The sequence below is a fragment of the Haplochromis burtoni genome, unplaced genomic scaffold, assembly GCF_018398535.1.
Source record: "Haplochromis burtoni strain Fernald_Lab_line unplaced genomic scaffold, NCSU_Asbu1 Contig_37, whole genome shotgun sequence".
NCBI classification, from domain to species: Eukaryota; Metazoa; Chordata; class Actinopteri; order Cichliformes; family Cichlidae; genus Haplochromis; species Haplochromis burtoni.
Window position 1 is genome coordinate 2,425,890 of NW_024582398.1, and position 19,507 is coordinate 2,445,396.

General features: G+C 38.9%; 1 protein-coding gene across 2 annotated transcripts in view; it reads right to left on the reverse strand.

Moving 5' to 3' along the window:
- LOC102314119 (disintegrin and metalloproteinase domain-containing protein 12) overlaps positions 1–19,507 on the reverse strand; it is a 77,843-nt gene that overhangs the window by 28,588 nt on the left and 29,748 nt on the right. For both annotated transcript variants that reach the window (XM_005919503.2, XM_042219747.1), the window contains exons 4-6: positions 10,190–10,268; positions 5,123–5,199; positions 2,942–3,128 (exon numbers count right to left, since the gene is read on the reverse strand). In XM_005919503.2, coding sequence (XP_005919565.1) covers positions 2,942–3,128; positions 5,123–5,199; positions 10,190–10,268 — 343 coding nt within the window. The remainder of the gene's footprint in view (positions 1–2,941; positions 3,129–5,122; positions 5,200–10,189; positions 10,269–19,507) is intronic.

Sequence of the window (19,507 nt, forward strand, 5' to 3'; positions counted from 1 at the left end):
AAATGAGAACATTTTGATCCAATAAAACAAATAAAAGTTCATTTTTCACACGGGCATAATCCATCTGAACTTCTAAATTGCGTTGTTGTCAGGGTTTGTTCATTTGTCCTAATCTTTGTAGTCCTCTTAAGATTTAAGACAACGCTTGCCACTAAGACAGCGCTATAATTATTTGCAGATATCAAGCTCTACAATAAAACATCAGAAAATCCCTAATACTGGAGAAATAAATAAATATAACAATGTGAAAACACAGGATGTTTCAGCCAGTATACCCATATGTTTGGTCTGCGTCCCACACTGATCTCAATGAAATGGTTGCAAAAATAAAAATCAGTTTTAACTAAAGCCCTGGAAAGTCCCTCACATTTTTTCTGCATTATGATTTTAGTATGTTTGCTTAGCCTCCAACTGGAACATCTGTTTCACCTTATGCACCACCTATATCCGAGTCCTTCCCTGTACTAATCTGCTTAATCAGCCACGTTTGTCCACTCCTGCTTTACCTCACCCCAAAGATAAAGATGACTGGAGTTTATGTTTTTCACTTATCAGTGCTCATCATCTGTAAAGCTTATGCTTTCTGAGGTTAGAAACTCCCCAGGGCCGTGCCCCTTGTGATTTATCTCTATGCTCAGTGTTGTAGCAGGGGGCAGAGTGGGATGGGGTTTCTTAAAAGCAATCTCTTTAATTCTGGATGGTCCTGCTGGAGGCCGTAAGCACAACCCAGCAGTTTCATCTCACATTAAGAGCAAATGCTATTGCTAAACAGCGAATGTACTTTTTTCACAGGCTTTTTTTTTTAAAACTGCTCTCCTAACACACTCCAGAGCATCTGTCAGAACAAGTATCGGCTTCAAAAATATATATCCTGGCACTGTTCAATTCTGCATTTTATATTGTCTGAAGTCCAGAAAATCAAACTGAAATAGCTAGTTGATGCAGCTGGTCATCTTTACATCTTTTTCAGAGCCTCACGTGATTATAATATCATCCTTAATGCATAAAGAAAAAACAAAAAAACAAAAGAAAGTGTTAATTTCTTACTGGGGACTGTAATGTTCTCTTAAGTCTATGAAACAGAGAGAGTTTTGCCTGTGGTAGCTGCTCTGTGAAGACATATTTAATAGCTAACTACTAATTTTAGCATACTGTCATAACCATCAGTCCCATAAAGAGGCTGCACAAAAGAACTTGAGAGACATTTTTTTAAAGGGGTTAATATATCATAGAGTGCTATGGAAAAAAATCACCCCTTATTTCTTTATATTTTTCTTCCAAGGAGCCAGACTTCTTTAATTGTTTAAAGTAGTCTTTAGCAACAGTTCTTCAGGCCTTATCAAAGGTCTTTTATCTCATCTAAACATTTTGCTGAACCTGACCATGTTCAGAAAAACGTACTTAACACTGACCTATGAATCATTCAAGCCTAAAAAGGCTTGAACGGACTCAACGGATGAACCAGTGTTGTGTTTACACATAGCAGACAACTTAGCAAAGAGCCCATTTTAAGTTTCTTTCCATTTATTTGGTTGAATCTACAAAAAACGCCAAAGATAACATAATTATCTTTGATTTACTTTTGGACCAATAAGGTGGTTCCCCAAAAGCTATTAGCTAAAAACTTATATCTTGGCATGGTGTTCATTGTGTCCTCAAAACAATTTCGGGAAACTGAACCAGTGGATGGCAAGTGAAGCAGTTTCCTACAGCAGATGAACCGCATCCAAAAGTCATGTCATTAGGAAGGGAAAAGAAATTTAAAAAAAAGACCTGATACAAGACCTAAGAAATGCATCTGGTCGTTTAATTAATCCACATACTGTTCACCAAAGCTTCATCTGAAATGATCTCAGCATGAACAGTTGCTGTAAATAAGCCATTCTAACGGAAGGAAAACTGAGAGAAAAGTCTGAGGTAGCCAAATCACACATTAACTGCACTGAAAATCAGTGGTACTATGGAGTGATGAATCTTTATCGGGAAGTTAGAAATATTTTGGTTCAAATTGTCTTCAATATTGTAGAGCGGGTTAGGAAAAGGTACAACAATGAGTGTCTAGAAACAAGTTAAAAACATGGCGGAGGCTCTGTCATAGTTTGTGACTGCATTTCAGCCAGTGGTGCTGGAGATTGGAGGAAAATTGGTGGAATTATGAATGCAAAAAAGTACCATCAGATTTTGATCCACCATATAATACCATCTGGAAAGCACTGATCCCAAACACACTTCCAATGCAGTAAAAGCATACCTAGATAGATAGATAACACACACAATGGAAAAATACTGGTTATTGACTGGCCTCCCCAGAGCCTGAACTGCAATATATTTGAAGCAGGGTGGGATCATCTTGACAGAAAGCGGAACAAAAGGAAGCCGACATCCAAAAATGAGGTTCGACTATCCTTCAAGAACTCTGGAGAGCTTAGACTAAACATTGCAAGAAAGCTTACCTAAGGGCGTTCAGGCTATGATGAAGAAGAATGGTAGTCATACTAAATACTGACTAGAAAGCTCACTAGAACTGTACAAACTCTGGTTTTGCCTTATATACTGTATTTACATGTGTTCCTATAAATCCCATTTTCCCCAAAAAACATAAAGAAATTGATAGTGGCTCAAGACTTTTGTACATTACTAGATAATTTATCCAGGTATAAATAGTTAGTCCTATTAAAGCTACGTCTTTAGGTTTCACTGAAGTTAAATGTTTAAACTACAAAGAAGGCTGAAAGCTAAAACTTTTTCTCTGCTCTGCCTGATTTTACGATCTGACTTATTTGGAAAGGAAAGAAAAAAGACAGGTTGAAAGGCCAGGGATCTAAAGTTCAAACCATGACCCAGTCTGAGAGTGTACCTTTGTTGAATGAAAATAAAATCACATACTACATACTGAGAGTTTACTAGCTGTAGAAAAAAAAATGTGTTTAATAATCCTTACCCTTGTGCTAAAAGCCTTGAATGGGCTGCCGTCTGTGTGCGCAGATGAATAGGTCGTGTTGAAATCATGGCCACAGGTGCCAGGAGCAAAATTGAGGTGTTCAGCTGTGTAAATCCAGTGAGTCCCATCAGAGCGATCAGCACATGGTTCCAGTACATAGGATCTTTCGCCAAGAGATATAAAACCCCTGCAGAACGAGGAAGAGGCTATCAGAGGTGCAAATATCGACAATGCAATAAAAAATAATCAAACGTGATGACCAAGATGACATGTCATTAGCGATGAGTGTACCCATTGTGCATAAGCTGTAAGATTCTGTAAACCTTGCACAATGTTCACAATCACCCAAACTCGTGCTGAACCAACTCCAAGCCTGACTGCTGCAAACACAAATGGGGAGCTATTTGTCTCTGTGAGCAGGTCAAGAATTGTGTAGCTTCTTGTCAAAACTGTTCTGGTGATCTGTTATTATTATGCAGACAGGTTTAAGAATAACTGAAATAAATGAATAAATATCAAGACTGAGGTCAGCAGAATGAGCTTCACAATCAGGCATATCCCTCTGCAGAGGGTGTCGACATCTGGCTGCTTCACGAAAACATTCCTGATTGTGTCCAGTGATATTGCTGCAATCCTTACTCCTCACTGACATTTGCAGTGCGCTTCGACAACACTGAAATCCTCCACGTTCTTAAAAACCTTAATGAATGTCAGGTTTAAAGATTTGCAACCGTACTACATACATGGGGTTTTACCTTGGTTTGCATGGTTTGCAGAAAATTCAGTATTTACTAACACAAATTAAGCAGCCTGAGAGGTTTTAAACAAACCAACAAATTAGCCATAATCTAAACCATTAAAACTTGGAGTAAAGCCATTAATGCATCATAACTATTGGTTGTAACTGTCCTCTTTGCACAGACAAAAACTTGTGCACAGCCCAAATTTTACCTGGAAGCTGATGTGTGCAGCTAAACTGGGAGCTTGTTTAAAACTTGGCCAATGTTATTAAGAGTTTTCGCCCAAAATGTACCACTCCAGCTTCAACAGTTTAGTTGAGGGGGTTAGAGGCGTGGTGTACTCAGAATATAGCTATCCACCCCAAGTGAATTTAGTAGTGGTTTATTTCTAATGACAGACATTAATAACGTGTTCCAATATGTCATTTTGGGCATAATAGGAAAAAGATGAATTAATTATTTTACTCTATACACAAAATATAATAGTGCATCTTTTTAAATAAGACAATACTCAAAGAACTGTCAATTACATCATGCTTGCTTTACCATTGTTCTTCCTTCAAAACTTCAAATTTGTCAGTATACAAGTTGTCGGCTTGGTGCTACTTGCTGCAGGAGAGGCTGGATCTTTGGATGGTTAGAGGTTAATCGGTGACAAATGCGGCCCCACCCCCCACAACACTGAATTGGATGAGCGGGAGAACATGGATGACGTCTTATTTTTGTGTATTGGACATTTTAAATATTTCTTTCTTTCCTAACATGTTATCTATTGTCATCCAGATATAAAATATGCTGATGTTTCCATTTAATAATCCAGAGCATTAAACATAATATTTACATATTTGCTTTTAAGCAAAGCAGAATGCTTGGAAGCTAAGGCAGGATTAATTTAAACATTATAATATAGTAATGCTATCCAAATACTGTATGCTAAAACATCAACAGATATTACCTTATTATTATGAGGTTATTACAATTTTATAACTATGTGAAAATTCAAACTCACAGACATTACCTTCTTATTTCTAGCAGCTTATCAAATTGTTACCAAGCTATTACGCTAAACTACGCTGTTTGTTACCCTACTATTACCACTTTATTACTCAGATGTAATAGAAAACTGCTACTGAGGGATTTTTGGCAATGTGGAGAACAAAAAACAAAAAAACAAAAACAAATTAAAGCAATCAAACTGTGTATAGAACATTATATTATGATAAGCAATTTTGCATATTTGCATATTGCATTTTATGCATATTTTAAGTGACTTTAAATCTACACTATGTACCGTTCTAGCGACACCTGGCACTACAGTATAAACTTTTACAGGTCCCAAAGCAGAGAGATCAGGGTTAGCTTGTTGAATGTATCACTAAGCTTTTACACCAGTGGTGTCATGTGAAAAAATGGGAAACAAACTAGCGCCTGGCACACTTACTTAATCCCAGTGCAAGTGCTGAGGCTCACATCCGAATTGTCATGACCCTCCACCTTACCATGGTAGTAGCAGTTTGCCTGAGGGAGCACAAAACAAACAAAACAATAGGATTTTAAACTCAACACAGAAGGAATAGAGCAGCAGCGTGTGAAACAAAACAGGCGTCGGGTTTTAAGCAGAGTTCACCCCAATCAGCCCCAGGTGTTACACTGTAACTGTGAAATACGAGTAAATTAACTATAAGGGAATAGTATTTTGCCAGCTTAGCAAAAGCCATTCCTGCTCATCACCACAGGCTAATGATGGTTGAAATCTGAGTTCCACATTTCCCAGCACAAGCTTTGCTTTCTGCCGTATTCCCAGGTACCCACTTTCACGGACCACCTGTCAAGCTGCAGCAGGGAGTAAAGAAAGTGAATTAAGCCTGTGTTTATTGAACAAGGCCTAGAGGGTGTGGAGGAAGTGTCTGGTTTAGAGTGAAAACAGGCCTTCTGCTACAGCTAGACAGCCTTGCTCAGGTGAGGTCCTTCTGCCACCCTGTTCTGGAAAACAAGGAAATGTGAGTTTTCCACCCCACTTTGACTGCCTCTAAATATAGAGTTCAGGCAGTAAATTTGGATGTCTGGCCTTCTTCGAGGTGGTTACTCTCTATAGGCAGCTGAATTTGCATGCCAAGTGTCTCAGTGGGTTTCTGGCATTAAAGGCAATCCTTGCTTAATACTGAATCCCAGCACTTTTAGCAGTAATTCTGTTATGATAATCCAATTAATATCACACTTCTCCGAATAGCTAGAGGAAAAGGGCTTACCAAATAGCATCTTTCAGTCTTACCATCACCTTAATTTTGGTTGACACATGTAAAATGCACTCAATCCCTTTAACTACATTCATGAATATTTCATATGCAACTAACTCTTTAAGAGGGGTTAGACGCAGTGACAAAATCACCATGAATTATTAGGTTTAAGCATTGTTTTTCACTGGGCTTATAAACACTGAGTTGCAAGGAAGCATCTCATGAATATTAATGTTGTTCAATATCTATTGGGTGGAGGTAATTTCTTTTCTGATATGTTATATGCCAGTTGACGAGTTGTTCTGCTGCCTCCAAAGTATTAAAAAGACAATAAAGTTGTGAAACACTATCTGGATAACTCTCAATCTTTGAATTCAGGTGTTTTCAGTCCCCATGGCCACAGGTGTGTAAAATCAAGCACCTAGCTAGCATGCTTTTGGAAACACCTGCGAAAGAACGGGTCATTCTTCACAAATATGGCACTCTACTAGGATGCCACTGGTGCAGCAAGTCGGCTCAGGAGATTTCTTTTGTTTCTAGATATTTCACTATCAACTGCAGTGCAACACAAAAACTGTCCACTGGGAGCTTCATGGCATTGGTTTCCATGGCAGAGCAGCTCCTGTAGGTGTAAAGCGTAGGTGGTTCGGTACTTTTGTGCAGCGTATTTCACAAGAGAAGTGGACCGAAACCTTGGAAACTTTTATGCGGACACTTTCTGATGGTGGACTGGACAAAAAAGAGAGCAATCCATTATAGTCGGGCAAAAAGGTGCAGGGACAGGAAAGCACATTACATGAAATATGAAATTATAGTTTAGCAGAGAGGAGTAGGGCTGGATTTAGTACACTCAGTTAATGCTCGCACCTCATGTTTCTTTGATGAGATCATGACTATGATGCATTGATATAAAGGATATGAATAGACTTTTTGTTCCTAAGGTTTCTGCAGGAAGACAGGAAAGTGCTTATGCATTCATATTTGAAATACAGAGGATTAATAACCAGAATCCAGATTATTGTGGGTGGAAATCCTGGGTGTGAACATTACATTGTTTATTATAACCACAATCTTATTATTCTGTTACTGCTTTAATAACCATGGAAATCATTCATATTCCCAGTAGATGGCTTTTGTTACATGCTATGTATTTATTGGATTGTACGTGGACTTAGATTTAGTGAGAAAGGGAGACTGTGTAAAACAGATAATGGGAACGATGGTGGGAGAGCTGACTCATACTCAAGTCACTCCCAGCAGTACCTTGCCTTTGACACAGAACTGAACCCACAAGATCCCTTGCCCAGATCACTATATCAGTCTCCTCCCTGCCGGCAGGACAAATAAATTAACTACAGATCAGTCTCGAATGATCTGGTTGTTTCCAGTAAAAAGATCCTCCCATGAAGAACTGGCTGTGGTCATGAGCGAGGAATGAGAGAAGGGACGGAGGTCAGAAGTGTCCGCACTTTTAATCAACTACTGCAGACTCCACAAAAGTCTCCACAAAAGAAATGCAAACATGAGGCAAAATGCCACATTCCTGCGTCTGGCTTCATCCATTCTCCCAAGTTTTTATTTGTATATCGGCTGTAGTCACACAAAACTTGTAACATAGACATTTATTCTTTATTTTCTTTGTGTCATTTTTATTGTTATGATCATTGTTACTCTTTCTGTCCACATAAACATTATGCAGCTTTTTTAATTAATGGATAGCTATGGAAAATGGGAAGCTATTTATCCACCCACAGCTGCGGACTCTGTATCTCACACTCCACTACAACTCCTTCATTGTCTTTGTGCTCTGGAATGGCAGCAATTCTGATGAGCTGGCCAAGTCCTGCCAGGGATGACCCAACTCTGGTCTCGAGTGGAAAATCATTTTGCTGTGTGGGTTGGACGTTACCGAATATAATAATCTCATCTTTTTGTGCATTTCAGCTATAAGTCTGCCTTTTACACACAGACCTCATAGACCGTTTATTGTTATCGAAATGAAAATGCAACGTTAAATTGCTTTCCAAACTGCTGATAATCAAATCCCTGAAATCAAGCAAGCTGGTGGCAGTTTTATTTCATAGGGATTGAAACTGCTCCTCATGGTTCAGCAGCATCAAACTCATTCATTACTCTGTGCTATAATAGCCTTTCTTTTTCTGAACCTCAAAAAAAAAAAAAAAAAAAACCTTTTCAAAAGATGAATATTTTATTTACATCCATTTGTAATATTTTAGAGTATTTATGGATCCATAGAAAATTTGAGAGACCGGCAGCATTTAAAAGCAGAACAAATGTTGCTGGAGAAAACCTATTTGAGCTTAATGAATATGAACAATATTTATTACAGCACTGAAGCCAAGAACAAAGAAGGTACTTCAATTCTATGAGGTTTCATTTGTGCCAAGGATATGTTCCCAATCATGCCTTCTGTGTCGGATATGAAGAAACATTTATTTTCTGTTTTTAATACTGACTGGCCACTTTATTAGGCACACTTGTTCAACTGCTCGTTATTGCAAATGTCTAATCATCCAGCCACAACGGAGGAGCTCATTGCACTTAGGTATCTAGACATGGTCAAGACAATCTGCTGCATAACATGTTGAACTGTGAAGCAGACGGGCTACAGCAGTACTGGGTATCATGCATGTCTGCTAAGAACAAGAAACTGAGGCTACAATTTTACAAACCACCGGACAAAAGGAGACTGGAAAAAGATTGTCTTGTCTGACAAGCCTCAATTTCTGCCGCAACATTCAGAATTTGGTGTAAACAACATGAAAGCATGGACCCAACCTTCCTGATATCAACAATTCGGGCCGATGATGGTGTGTAATAGTGTGGGGGATATTTTCTTGGAACGCTTTGGGATCCTTTGTTGACCATAACCATTGTTGCTGACCATGACTACAGTGTACCTAACTTCTGATAACACACCATGTCACAAAGCTCCATCTCGAAAATCATTTCTTGAATATGAAAATGAGTTGCTTGCATTCAAATGACTTCCATGAACATCAGATCTCAATTCAATTGAGCACCTTTGGGATGTGGTGGAACAGCAGACTTGCATCACGGCCAACAAATCTGCAGCAATTTTGTGATCCTATCGTGTCAATAATGGACCAAAATCTCTGAGGAATGATTCCAGCATCTTATTGACTCTGCAGATTAAGAATTAAGCAGACAAAAGGAGGCCCAAGGCTGTATTAGCAAGGTGTATGTGATAAAGTGGCTGGTGAGTGTTTACCTCAGTTGTAGCAAAGCTGTTTGACAGATTGTCCGGCCATATGCTCGTGTAAGAAAACATTTGTCTGTGTCAGTGCAGACAAATTCATGCTTTGCTCTGCTGTTTCGCATGTAGTCCTGACTGTTATTTGTTGTGCTGTTTTTCACATCACATGCACGTTCAAATAATACAATCAAACCACACATAGTCAACACAGCCAAGTTAGAGGAAGTAAAGCTGCACTGACAAAGAAAAACGTTCTGTCTGGTGAACACTAGACACGCTGTGTATCTAACGGTCAAAATATTTTAGTCACAGCTGAAGTAAAGTTTAAATTTGAACTGGCAGACAGTGTGTTCCTCATACGGGAGCATCATGCAACCAACCAGAAGCTTTGCTTTTCTCTATGTAATCCCTTTATGTCTAAATTGATTTCTTCATGGTTAACATTTACAAGTGATTTGTTATACTTTAGAGATATATTTTCATATCTATATATTCTTAATTTTCAAAGTGGGAACCTCATGAATGCTTGATAAGTGCTTAATATTTCATGGTCACTGTGGCTTTCAGATTGCACCTAGATGATCACCAGTTCAATCTTTCTTCGATTCCTTCACAACAAACAATTCTTTAGGATTTGTTTTGATCGAATCCATTAAAAAAAAAAGAAAAATCTGAGCTGTTGCCTAAAACAGAGTGCATTTTCTGACCTCTATCTGCCTTCTCATTTCATCAAATATGAATCTGTCGGCTGAAAATGGCCCCACTCACCTGGATTGTCCTCTATGTGCGCACGACTGCACAATTCCAGGTGGTTTTAAAAGCGGTTCTAACTGCTATATCAAGTGTTCTTTACTTTCTCACGGACCCTAATATTAGCACAGCGAAGCAGAGTCTATCCAGAGGAAGAGTTTCACAAAAGGTCAACATTCATATGAGCTGCTGGGCAGGTAACATAGAAGAAAATGTAACAATGTTCGAAATTCAATCACTTTGTTTTGTCACCCACAAACCCAGAAAATAAAAAGAAACATACCGTGAAGTTGTGAACGCCTGTGACAGCGCTGCCATCTTCCAGGTAATGGGTTTCTGTATAGTTACTTGCAAAGAGCCCCCTAGAAAGGATAAACAAAGACAACAAACATTCAGCACTGACCCTTGGGGGCTTCATCCAAAAAAAAAAAAAAAAAAATCAATCTCAATGTCTTAAGCCATTCAACCACAGCCAAACCTGCATGGAAGATAAACAGTTTGATTTAAAACTTTAAACTGCTTTAGGATAGCATAAATTGATTCGAGAAGAAGGCATGAAGGGGAAAAAAACACATTCAAAAGAGGCCGAAGTGACGTTTTCTATTAATTCACTTTCCCAACACCATGAAGACGCATTCAATATCAATCAATAACTCATTCCATGTGAAACAAATGGAACAATAATTAGTTTACACATTGCAGACAACAGCAAGTCATGAGTTGATTTTTTTTTTCTTTTTTTAACGACTGGGAATAAATAACACTGTGCTTTAAATGAAGGAACCATATAGGTATAACCACAATTAATAAAAATGAGCAAAAAGTATAAGTCAGCACTGAGAATAAAAATACAGATTCAATAAAATGAAGAGGTGTATCGAGATACTTGTAAAACTCAGTCTACCATCACAGTTCATTTATTTTTAACCTATAAATTAAAACCAAAAATAACCTATGACCCAACAGTCATGCTAGTTTAATGCTTCAGTGTAAGTGAGTCCTGCATGTTTTACTATTATCAAGACATTTTGCCTTTTAGAGGATTTTTTATCATAAAAGAAAAGCTGTTACCAACCCACTTAATATTGTATAAGGATTGTCTATTTGACACAAAGACGGGTAGAAAATACAGGATGGAATTTGATTGTTATTCACTGGAAACAGAAGAAATTGCAATAGTGTGGAAATGAGGAACCTGCCACCTTCTTTCCTCTAATTTTGACAAAGCATCTACTTACAGTATCTCTGTCAACAATAAGGCTACATGGCTGGTAGCAAACTCAGTTTACATTTCATTTATGTTAAGTTATAGCTCCCGGCAGAATCACACAGACATCACACATGAGTTGGTGAAGTCATATTTTTAAGCCTAACTTGAGAATTTTGGTCCTAATCACCATTAGGACAGCCAATAAGCAATTAGCATATCACTAGTTATAATGATATGCTTGTTATAATTTCAAATATGCACATCATATTTTATCATATAAGACTTAAATCTGGTGATTGGGACCATAAACTATTAATTGAGATTATAGATTAAGTGAGAATTTCTCATAGACTTCTACGCAGTTTGACTTCTTTTTAAAAGCCAGAGCCCCCTACTGGATAACAGAAAGGATGCACGTTTAAGGCACTTTCACATTGGTCATCTTTAAGTCTATGGTTATTTTTTAGCATTAATGGCTCTGTGGTATAGTGATTAACATGTTTGTTTTACACACCTAAGATGTCAGATTTTGTGGAGACATTAATGGTTATATTTTGTCAAATCTATACATTTTTAAAACACACTAAAATGCAGCATTTTGATTTTAGATGCTTTGTGCTGTTCCTAGTAGCTACTTGTAGAATCAAAGTTTAAGTCCAACTTCTCTTGAAACAAAAACCCACAATCCTAAAGAGCCTCCTGTGGCCTTTATGAGCCAACAGGGTGAGATTATGGCATGAGTACACCAGATAACCTCTGGGTTGTGCTCTCCTCTTACCGCAAGACAAAGAAAATACCATCACAGCCTTATTATGATGTTGGCTGCCTTTCTCACCCCACCTAGAGAGGTTCCTGAGCACTAGGCTTTTCTCTGGTGGAGGAAAGGATACTCAGCTGGGGTGCTGTGGATCACATGCAGAAAGAAATCAACGAGCCAAAAAAACTGTGTGCACCCCCTCCTGTGTTGATGAGAACATATCTGTATTTGTGCTCAGTATTTGTGCAAACAAACATGAGAGTGTCCATGTACTGTACATACAGTGAGCACATGTGCTGTATTACTCTCCAGGACATTAGCAGATGCTTGGCTGGTGCTAATCCACAGCAGAGGAACAAACCTCAGCAGGCAGCTGGATCCTCTTACTGACCTCACCACTGACAACCCAGCTGGGAGTTTCAGCTGTAACAACCCGGGTAGGGGGGTTATTTTGTTTGGGAGCTATCAGCATGAGACACAATGCTTCCCCACCCTCCAGTCCTCTACAGAGCCAATGAACTGGTAATAATCACTAGATCAAAGCGAGGACAAAGAGGAGAGAGAGCCAAATAAAATGATGTGTTTCTACAGTCTTAATTAGGTCTATGCACTCAGTTGAACACACGAGTTCAACATCTGCCCACAACAGACAATATGATGTGGTGAATGCGCGTATGCATTTGCCTCGCCGCTTGAGTGTTGGCATGAAAAAACATGTTGCAGACCTCCATGTGTCATCCATATGTTACGTTCTTGTGGCTTTCGATGAATGAGCGCAAGGGAATTAGTGCCTTCCTAACACAGGAGAATCACAGGAGAAATCCTTTAAGGGTTCACTCACTGCAGAGTGTAAGTAACAGAAAAGTTAGGACCTAAGCTTACCAGACTGCTTAACAAAGAGAATAGTCATTCACTTTTGAAGTACTGTAGCCCTTGATTTATACTTATTTGACTCTCTCAGAGTTCGGAGCATCCTTGACCGCAACAGTGAGGATCATTTTTAAAACAAAAGCTGCTCACAATTCCATTTAAACACAGAGGGAATCCAATTAATATCTCCAAATAAAGACAAGCAAGTTTCATGCAACAATACATCAACAACAACAAAAAAAAGAAAAGAAAAGAAAAGAAAAAAGAAAAGAAAGAAATATACAGTGTGGTCTGAGATTGGTTACAGATAAATTACTGGACAGGATCTGCTTTTCATTAGAGTACAAACTATAATATCAGCTGACAGCTATGATTGGCCCATATTTGCCAATAAAGAAAGACTTTAATGTTCAAGCTGGTGAAATCTTTTTACAAAGAACATTTAAACATTTAAACACAGCTTTTTATACACACACACACACATACATATATGTATATATAAACACTCGCCTCAATGTACTTTATATTGTAAGGTAGACCCTATAATGAAAAACTCAACAATCATATGACCCCCTATAAGCAAGCACTTTGGCAACAGTGTGAAAGGAAAACTCCCTTTAAACAGGAAGAAACCTCCGGCAGAACCAGGCTCAGGGAGGGGCAACCATCTGCCGCGACCGGTTGGGAGTAGACGCAACAGTAAATGTGAGATTAGTAGGCTGAAATGCCAGAGAATCAGAGAATGAAGGTGGGTTTTGAGCCTAGGCTTAAGAGCAGAGAAACTGATTCCACAAAGATGGAGCAGTGACCGCAAAGGCTCTGTCGCCTTGTTGTCTGAGGGGTGCCCTTGGGACATGTAAGAGATGTGTACCAGTGGGTCTGAGAGACCTAAGAGATTAATGTAAATCTTATATCATAAGACTGATGATATAAACTGGGGCCTATCCATTATGAGCATGAAAAAAAATCAGTAATATCTTAAACTGAATTTTAAAATGGACAGGAAGACAATATAGCTATGCCACGACTATGATGTCCTCATATGCTTTTGCAGTCTTGCTGCAGAATGCTTTTGAAGAAGCTGCAGCAAATGAGAAACATGGGGAAACCTAGTTGCTTTTTCCAGACCATGAAAAACAGAAAAGATTTCTGTTTTGTTATGTTTCTTAAACTGATAGTAGCTATTTTTGACAACAGAACAAATCTGTTTATTAATGCAAAGCTCATCATGAAACTAACACCCAGAGCATGAGATGAAATGATCTAAACTGCTTAGTAACCTAACCTTTAATGTCTGCAAGCCTGCCTAGTAGAAGCTATAGGAAATATGGCAAGATAATTGTTACAAATCATGAACATTGAAATGAAAGAAGATGTTATATATCATAATATTAAGTGGAAGCAGATACAAGCTACAATGCACACGCAGATTCGCTAAAGGGGAGGGTCTGTCTACTATCAAGAGTATCATTCTGAGTTTAGCATCTTGGATAATTACAAACTGACTCCAAGAATCCTAATCAAACTGTTGATCTTAGTGATGTTTTTAAGCTTTGACTTTTAGTTGGAAGACCTATATGGAGATATGGAAATGTTTTCTTCTTCTTAATAAAAAAAAGTAGTAGTTACAATAACTTAGATTTGTATGCCAGGTTAAAGGAGGTCGAACAGGTACTGACAGGTCAGGGAATTGAGGGATTTCTAAGTGAGAAGAAGGATGTGTGACTTGACCAGGAGCCAGCATGGGGATGATATGTTGCCAGATCTCTCTGCATATTAGATTCTACTTTCGGCTGCTCTCTTTAAGGTTGCCATAGCATCCTCCTCTTCCTTTGTCCGCAGCCAATAGTAGCACAGTTTCCACTGGCGACCTGTTTGCCAACAGCACCAAAGGCAGTCATTGTTAACCTGAGCCCAACCGATCTGGTAGAGAAATCTCATATTGTTATGATCAGCGTGTTCAATTTAGCTACGATTTTACTCCACATGCCGTTCCTGATGAAACCCTCTTCATCTACTTCTACTTTGGACTTGTACTAGTAGCACACTGGCTCAACACAAAAAATGTCACCTGATATATCAACAGCAGAATTTTTTTACTCCCTAAAATAAGTTGGAAAAATCTAGTATTGGTTGTCATGAAGAACACGGATGAAATATTACTGCAATATCAGTGGAGTAATTTTTTTAAATGGTGCTAGCAGCAGGAATATAAAGCATACATGATGCAGTGGAGCAAAGTGAAGTGGGAAAATTCTGTTTTAAAATGGGTGTAACTTCGGAAGATATCAGCGTAATATGCCTAAGTGCTAAAACTAGGACTGTGAATTTTTGTCCCTCATTACTGACACAAAGTGTAAGGTGGGGATTTTTAATCAAAAACTGGAGAAATACAAGAAAAGCATAAACACTGTATGAACATAAGAAGGTTTTGTAGTAAAGAGACTAGAACATAATAAAAGTAGAAGAGCACATAAGAAAGATCTTTAATGGGTTTTACAACGATGAGTCTTCAAAGTGCAAAAAGCCTTCCGCTGCATGTCACCCAGCTGACAATACTTATGGGTGCATCTAATCCATGCCAAGCAATGAACCACCACCCAACTGCATTAAGTGTCTGAGCCACTCGCCCCGCGTGGCTGCAGCAGCAGCAGCTCACTGTTTATCAATCAGCGCAAAGTTAATGAGGCATAGGCAAATGGAGAGAGAGGAGGGTCACGCCCTCCCATTTAAAATGCATTACCCAGAGGACGGGCTTCCAGCAGGGCTCTGCTTGAGTGACAGGGAGTCAGCAATGAGGGAGAGGCGCTATGAGTTAACAAGTTTTCATGTTCTGGCTATTAAAGCTACAGAATCAGTCTGAAAATGCAGGCAGCCTGAGAACCAGACAACCACAAAGGCTCAGCGACTTCAAAATGGGACACAGTGCGAGGCAAAATATCACAGACTTTGTGCTACTGCGGCATCGACTTGTTTTCAAAACACTCGAACCAGAGATGTGTTTGTTAACTTCTCTGCATCTGTTCGACAGGTACACATAATTACAGCTGTCATGTTTTTACCTTGTCATGCTGCATCCATATAACTTTCTGAAAGAAAATGCATTAGGTGAGGATAGAGTTGGATTTGCTTGTCAGTAGTTTTGACACTGCAGACAGAAAGACAATGAAGTCGCTTCACACTAATCCTGAATGCCAGCAACTAAATGTCACTCCTGTTCTTTCTGCATTAAATTATATATTTTTTTTCTATGTTGTATCTCTGTTCGGCGTTGTCAGCCTCTTCTGTCAGGATATACACAAAGTCTTATATAAAGGGAATTTTTAAATAGAGGACTAACCTTTCAAACACATTCCTGGTTGGAAATGTAACTGAGAAAACACGAGGCTTGCTGACCAACAGTGATGTACCAATAAATTCCGCATTTTTGTTGCATGCGGTCTTCTTCATCAGGGTTTCTTCTGCTCGCATGCCAGGGGTCTAAAATGGGGAGGTATGTGAGGTACATTAATTGAAACAGACTTGATGAATCGGTGCCAGATCCTAATCAATCAACAGGAAGAGGGAGTCTCATTTGTGGGTGAAAGCTGACCTCAAAAGAAAGGTCCTAAATGTCAAACATTCTGCTTAGAAGTCATGCTGGAGAAAACATTTCGGAGCTTTTATATGTTAATGAAGCACCAGTTTTTTTATTGATTATGACACACAACTGTAGACTTGTACTGAAAACTTGTGATGTGATTATGGCAACAACTAAATGTCAAAGCATACAGGCAAATCGAGAGCTGAGCTCAAGTCACGCACAGGCTGTTAAAAAAAATACAGCAAAATACTGCGGAGAGAAGACTTCAAACTGTTTGGAGACTTTTGATAAAATCTTGAAGAAACAACAAAAGTTGAGAGTGAGAATTGTTCTTGTGAGAAAGGAAGGTTTTCCTGGAAAACCCTTTTTTTTGGATTAAGAAATATGGGAAAAGTTTGCTCAAGTTGTGCGGATCATAGCGTTCCCTTTGGCAAAATACAAAACATTCTCTTTTTCAGTCAGGGATGACAAACGCTCTTTCACTTCTCCATTTAGTTAAAGCAGCCAGTATAATTAAGCAAGGAAAAGGAAAGAGTAGAGTAACTTCCCTTTTTGCGTTACATGAATTCAATACTCTCAACTGACTTGAGAAGACTACGACGTTGGCAAAACAAGCTGAATTTCCCAGTCACAGTCTCCGATATGTCTCATTAAACTCATTAAACTCAGACAACCTAATAAGAGACTTCTGGAGAAATCAAATCCTGGAATTTACTATGATAGATGAGAAGTGAGGTTTTAGGCCTCAGAAGGGCAAGTTGCTCTAAAGCTCTTGGAAACCAAAGTCTCTAACGGAAAGTTATTTAGAACAGATGTAAAGATAAACATTTAGAGCAAATGAAATCGCCATCAAAGAGAAACATTTCTCGTAAAACTTAATCTGGGACCTCCAATTAGTACATTACATTTCAACTGAAAGACTTGTGAGGGATTGTGGGAGTTATAATGTCCCACTGCTTTTATGTGGCAAATGGCAAGAACCCAGTTTCACTTGGAAAAAGTCAAGGGAAAGTGGGATTGTGTGCATGAAAAACTACAGTGCAACTCCCTCAACACCACCAAAAAAACCTTGTCTCAGTGTTAGATTTTCTTTTTCCATGAACAAGGGAAGAGGGCCAGTCTTTCTGGCTGTGATGTGTCTGACATCAGGCGGTGTTGCAGGCTGGTGCCAAGTAGAGCAGAGAAGCATGAATTCCCCCTACTTGCCCTGTACTCAATACAACTCCTAACCTTCATGAAGCATGTCATGAAGAGAACCACTTGAGCATGCCAGCCAATGATTACGGCTTAAGAAAGGGGGAGGAAGCGGAAAAACAGAAAAAAGAAATCAACACGGCTGGTATTAGCTGTGTTTATATAGCCTGCCGTGTTCAGTAGAGAGTTAAGATGCTGCACAGTGCTGCTCCTGGCCTCAAGACCAATGCTCCAGCAGCAAACATGACAAGGTAAGAACCAAAAAATGATTGTGTCAAGAAGGCCAGTTGCCCTCCGGGTACAATAAGAATGCTTATCTTATTCATTTCTACACCAAGCAGGTCTCTTTGGCCTTCATCCCAGCTTCACCACATCATAAGAGCCTCATTATTATTCTTTACACCTGTGTAGCATCCAGGGGTGGTTAATTGGTCAGCAAGATGGTCAAACAGAAGAGCCATTAGCAGCAGTGGCATGCAATTATTGCAGTGACTGTCACCTGGAGATTGATGTGGTTAAGTCCAGGCACGCCCCGTGAAATCAATAAAGTGTCATTTCTGAGCAATGTCTGCATGATGGATTATTCCACAGGATCCCAATTAAAGAAAGGGAATGATGAATACCACCCCAACAATAGATGAGATAATTGGAATTAGGGCAGAAATGCAACACGTATCTTTGATAAAGTGTGAAGATAATGATCCAGACTAAAACTAATAAGGAAAATAATTGCAGAAAATCCTTTGAACATTTTCAGTTTTAGAACAGAATGAGACACAAACCAAAAGGTTCACTGACCTGTATTTAAAAAAATGGCCCAATGAAATCAAGTTTACTTTGACTGTAAAAGTTACTTTTAGCTGCTCTATTGTTACAGGAAAACTACAGCGATTAGCTCCGCATGTTTGATTTAGAACAACCCTAAAGGAGATTTTTGCCAAACTGGAATTGAACATGTGACCTTTTGCTTGCCAAGCATGTGTGTAAACCATTACAACTGACCAGTACAAAATTTTACAAACCGATACCAATATTTGGTATTTTAACCATCTCATATATAGGCCGAGCTTTATTTTTTTCCCTTTCAGACACACGACACATAAACAGATTTTCCCAACATTTGTCAGCATGGACAAACTATGCAACATCAACACTCATAACATGGCTGAAGAGTGTTTCACACATGCACGACGTTTCATTTAATAGTTAATAGTTATGAGTCAGGCTCATAGGTAGGAAGACGTGTTTTCTATTGGCTGTACAATGCTACATTTGCATCCTGTTCAGATTCAGAAAACACTGATGCAGCAGCTCTGTGTATTTACTGTTTTCACTAAGCCGTGGTTCAATGGGAAGTAATATGTATTAAAAAGATATCTGTATTAAAATTTGCAGGCTAAGCAGCAGAGGGGAAAGATTTCTGGGTGCCAGAAACCTCTTGGCTTCTGTTTGTATTTTGAGCAGTACTGACCACTCACATTAAGGCAGGCTTTGGCCTTATACGGTTAAATAGTCCGAATGCAATTCCAAAGCCATCTCTATTGTCTGGCTATCAGTTTATTTTTTAAATAAGTAAATACAATGACTGTAGCACAGTACAGGACAGATAGTCTTGGCCTGGATATCAGTTATACATTTTCTAGAAATCCGATGGCAATAATGAAGGCGCTTGGCCATTGCCCCCCAGAGGCTAAGTCATCAGACCATAGCTGATGGGTTCCAAGATTGGGTGTTAAGTGGCATATACCTCAATATTCCTGTCTGAAATGCATTAAAAATATACGTTTAATTTCCTCCCAGTTGCACAGTCCTGCGTCTTCACATAGGTGTGCTGTAAAATTCAACTACAAACAGTCTCAAGCAGGATAACTAGGAGAAAGGTTCGACTTTGATTCAGATGTAGTCTGTTGTTTTTATGCATCCGTTCTCTCTTTTGTCTCTTCATCATTTGTCACTTGTTGACATGTAACGTCAAGACACATCTGGC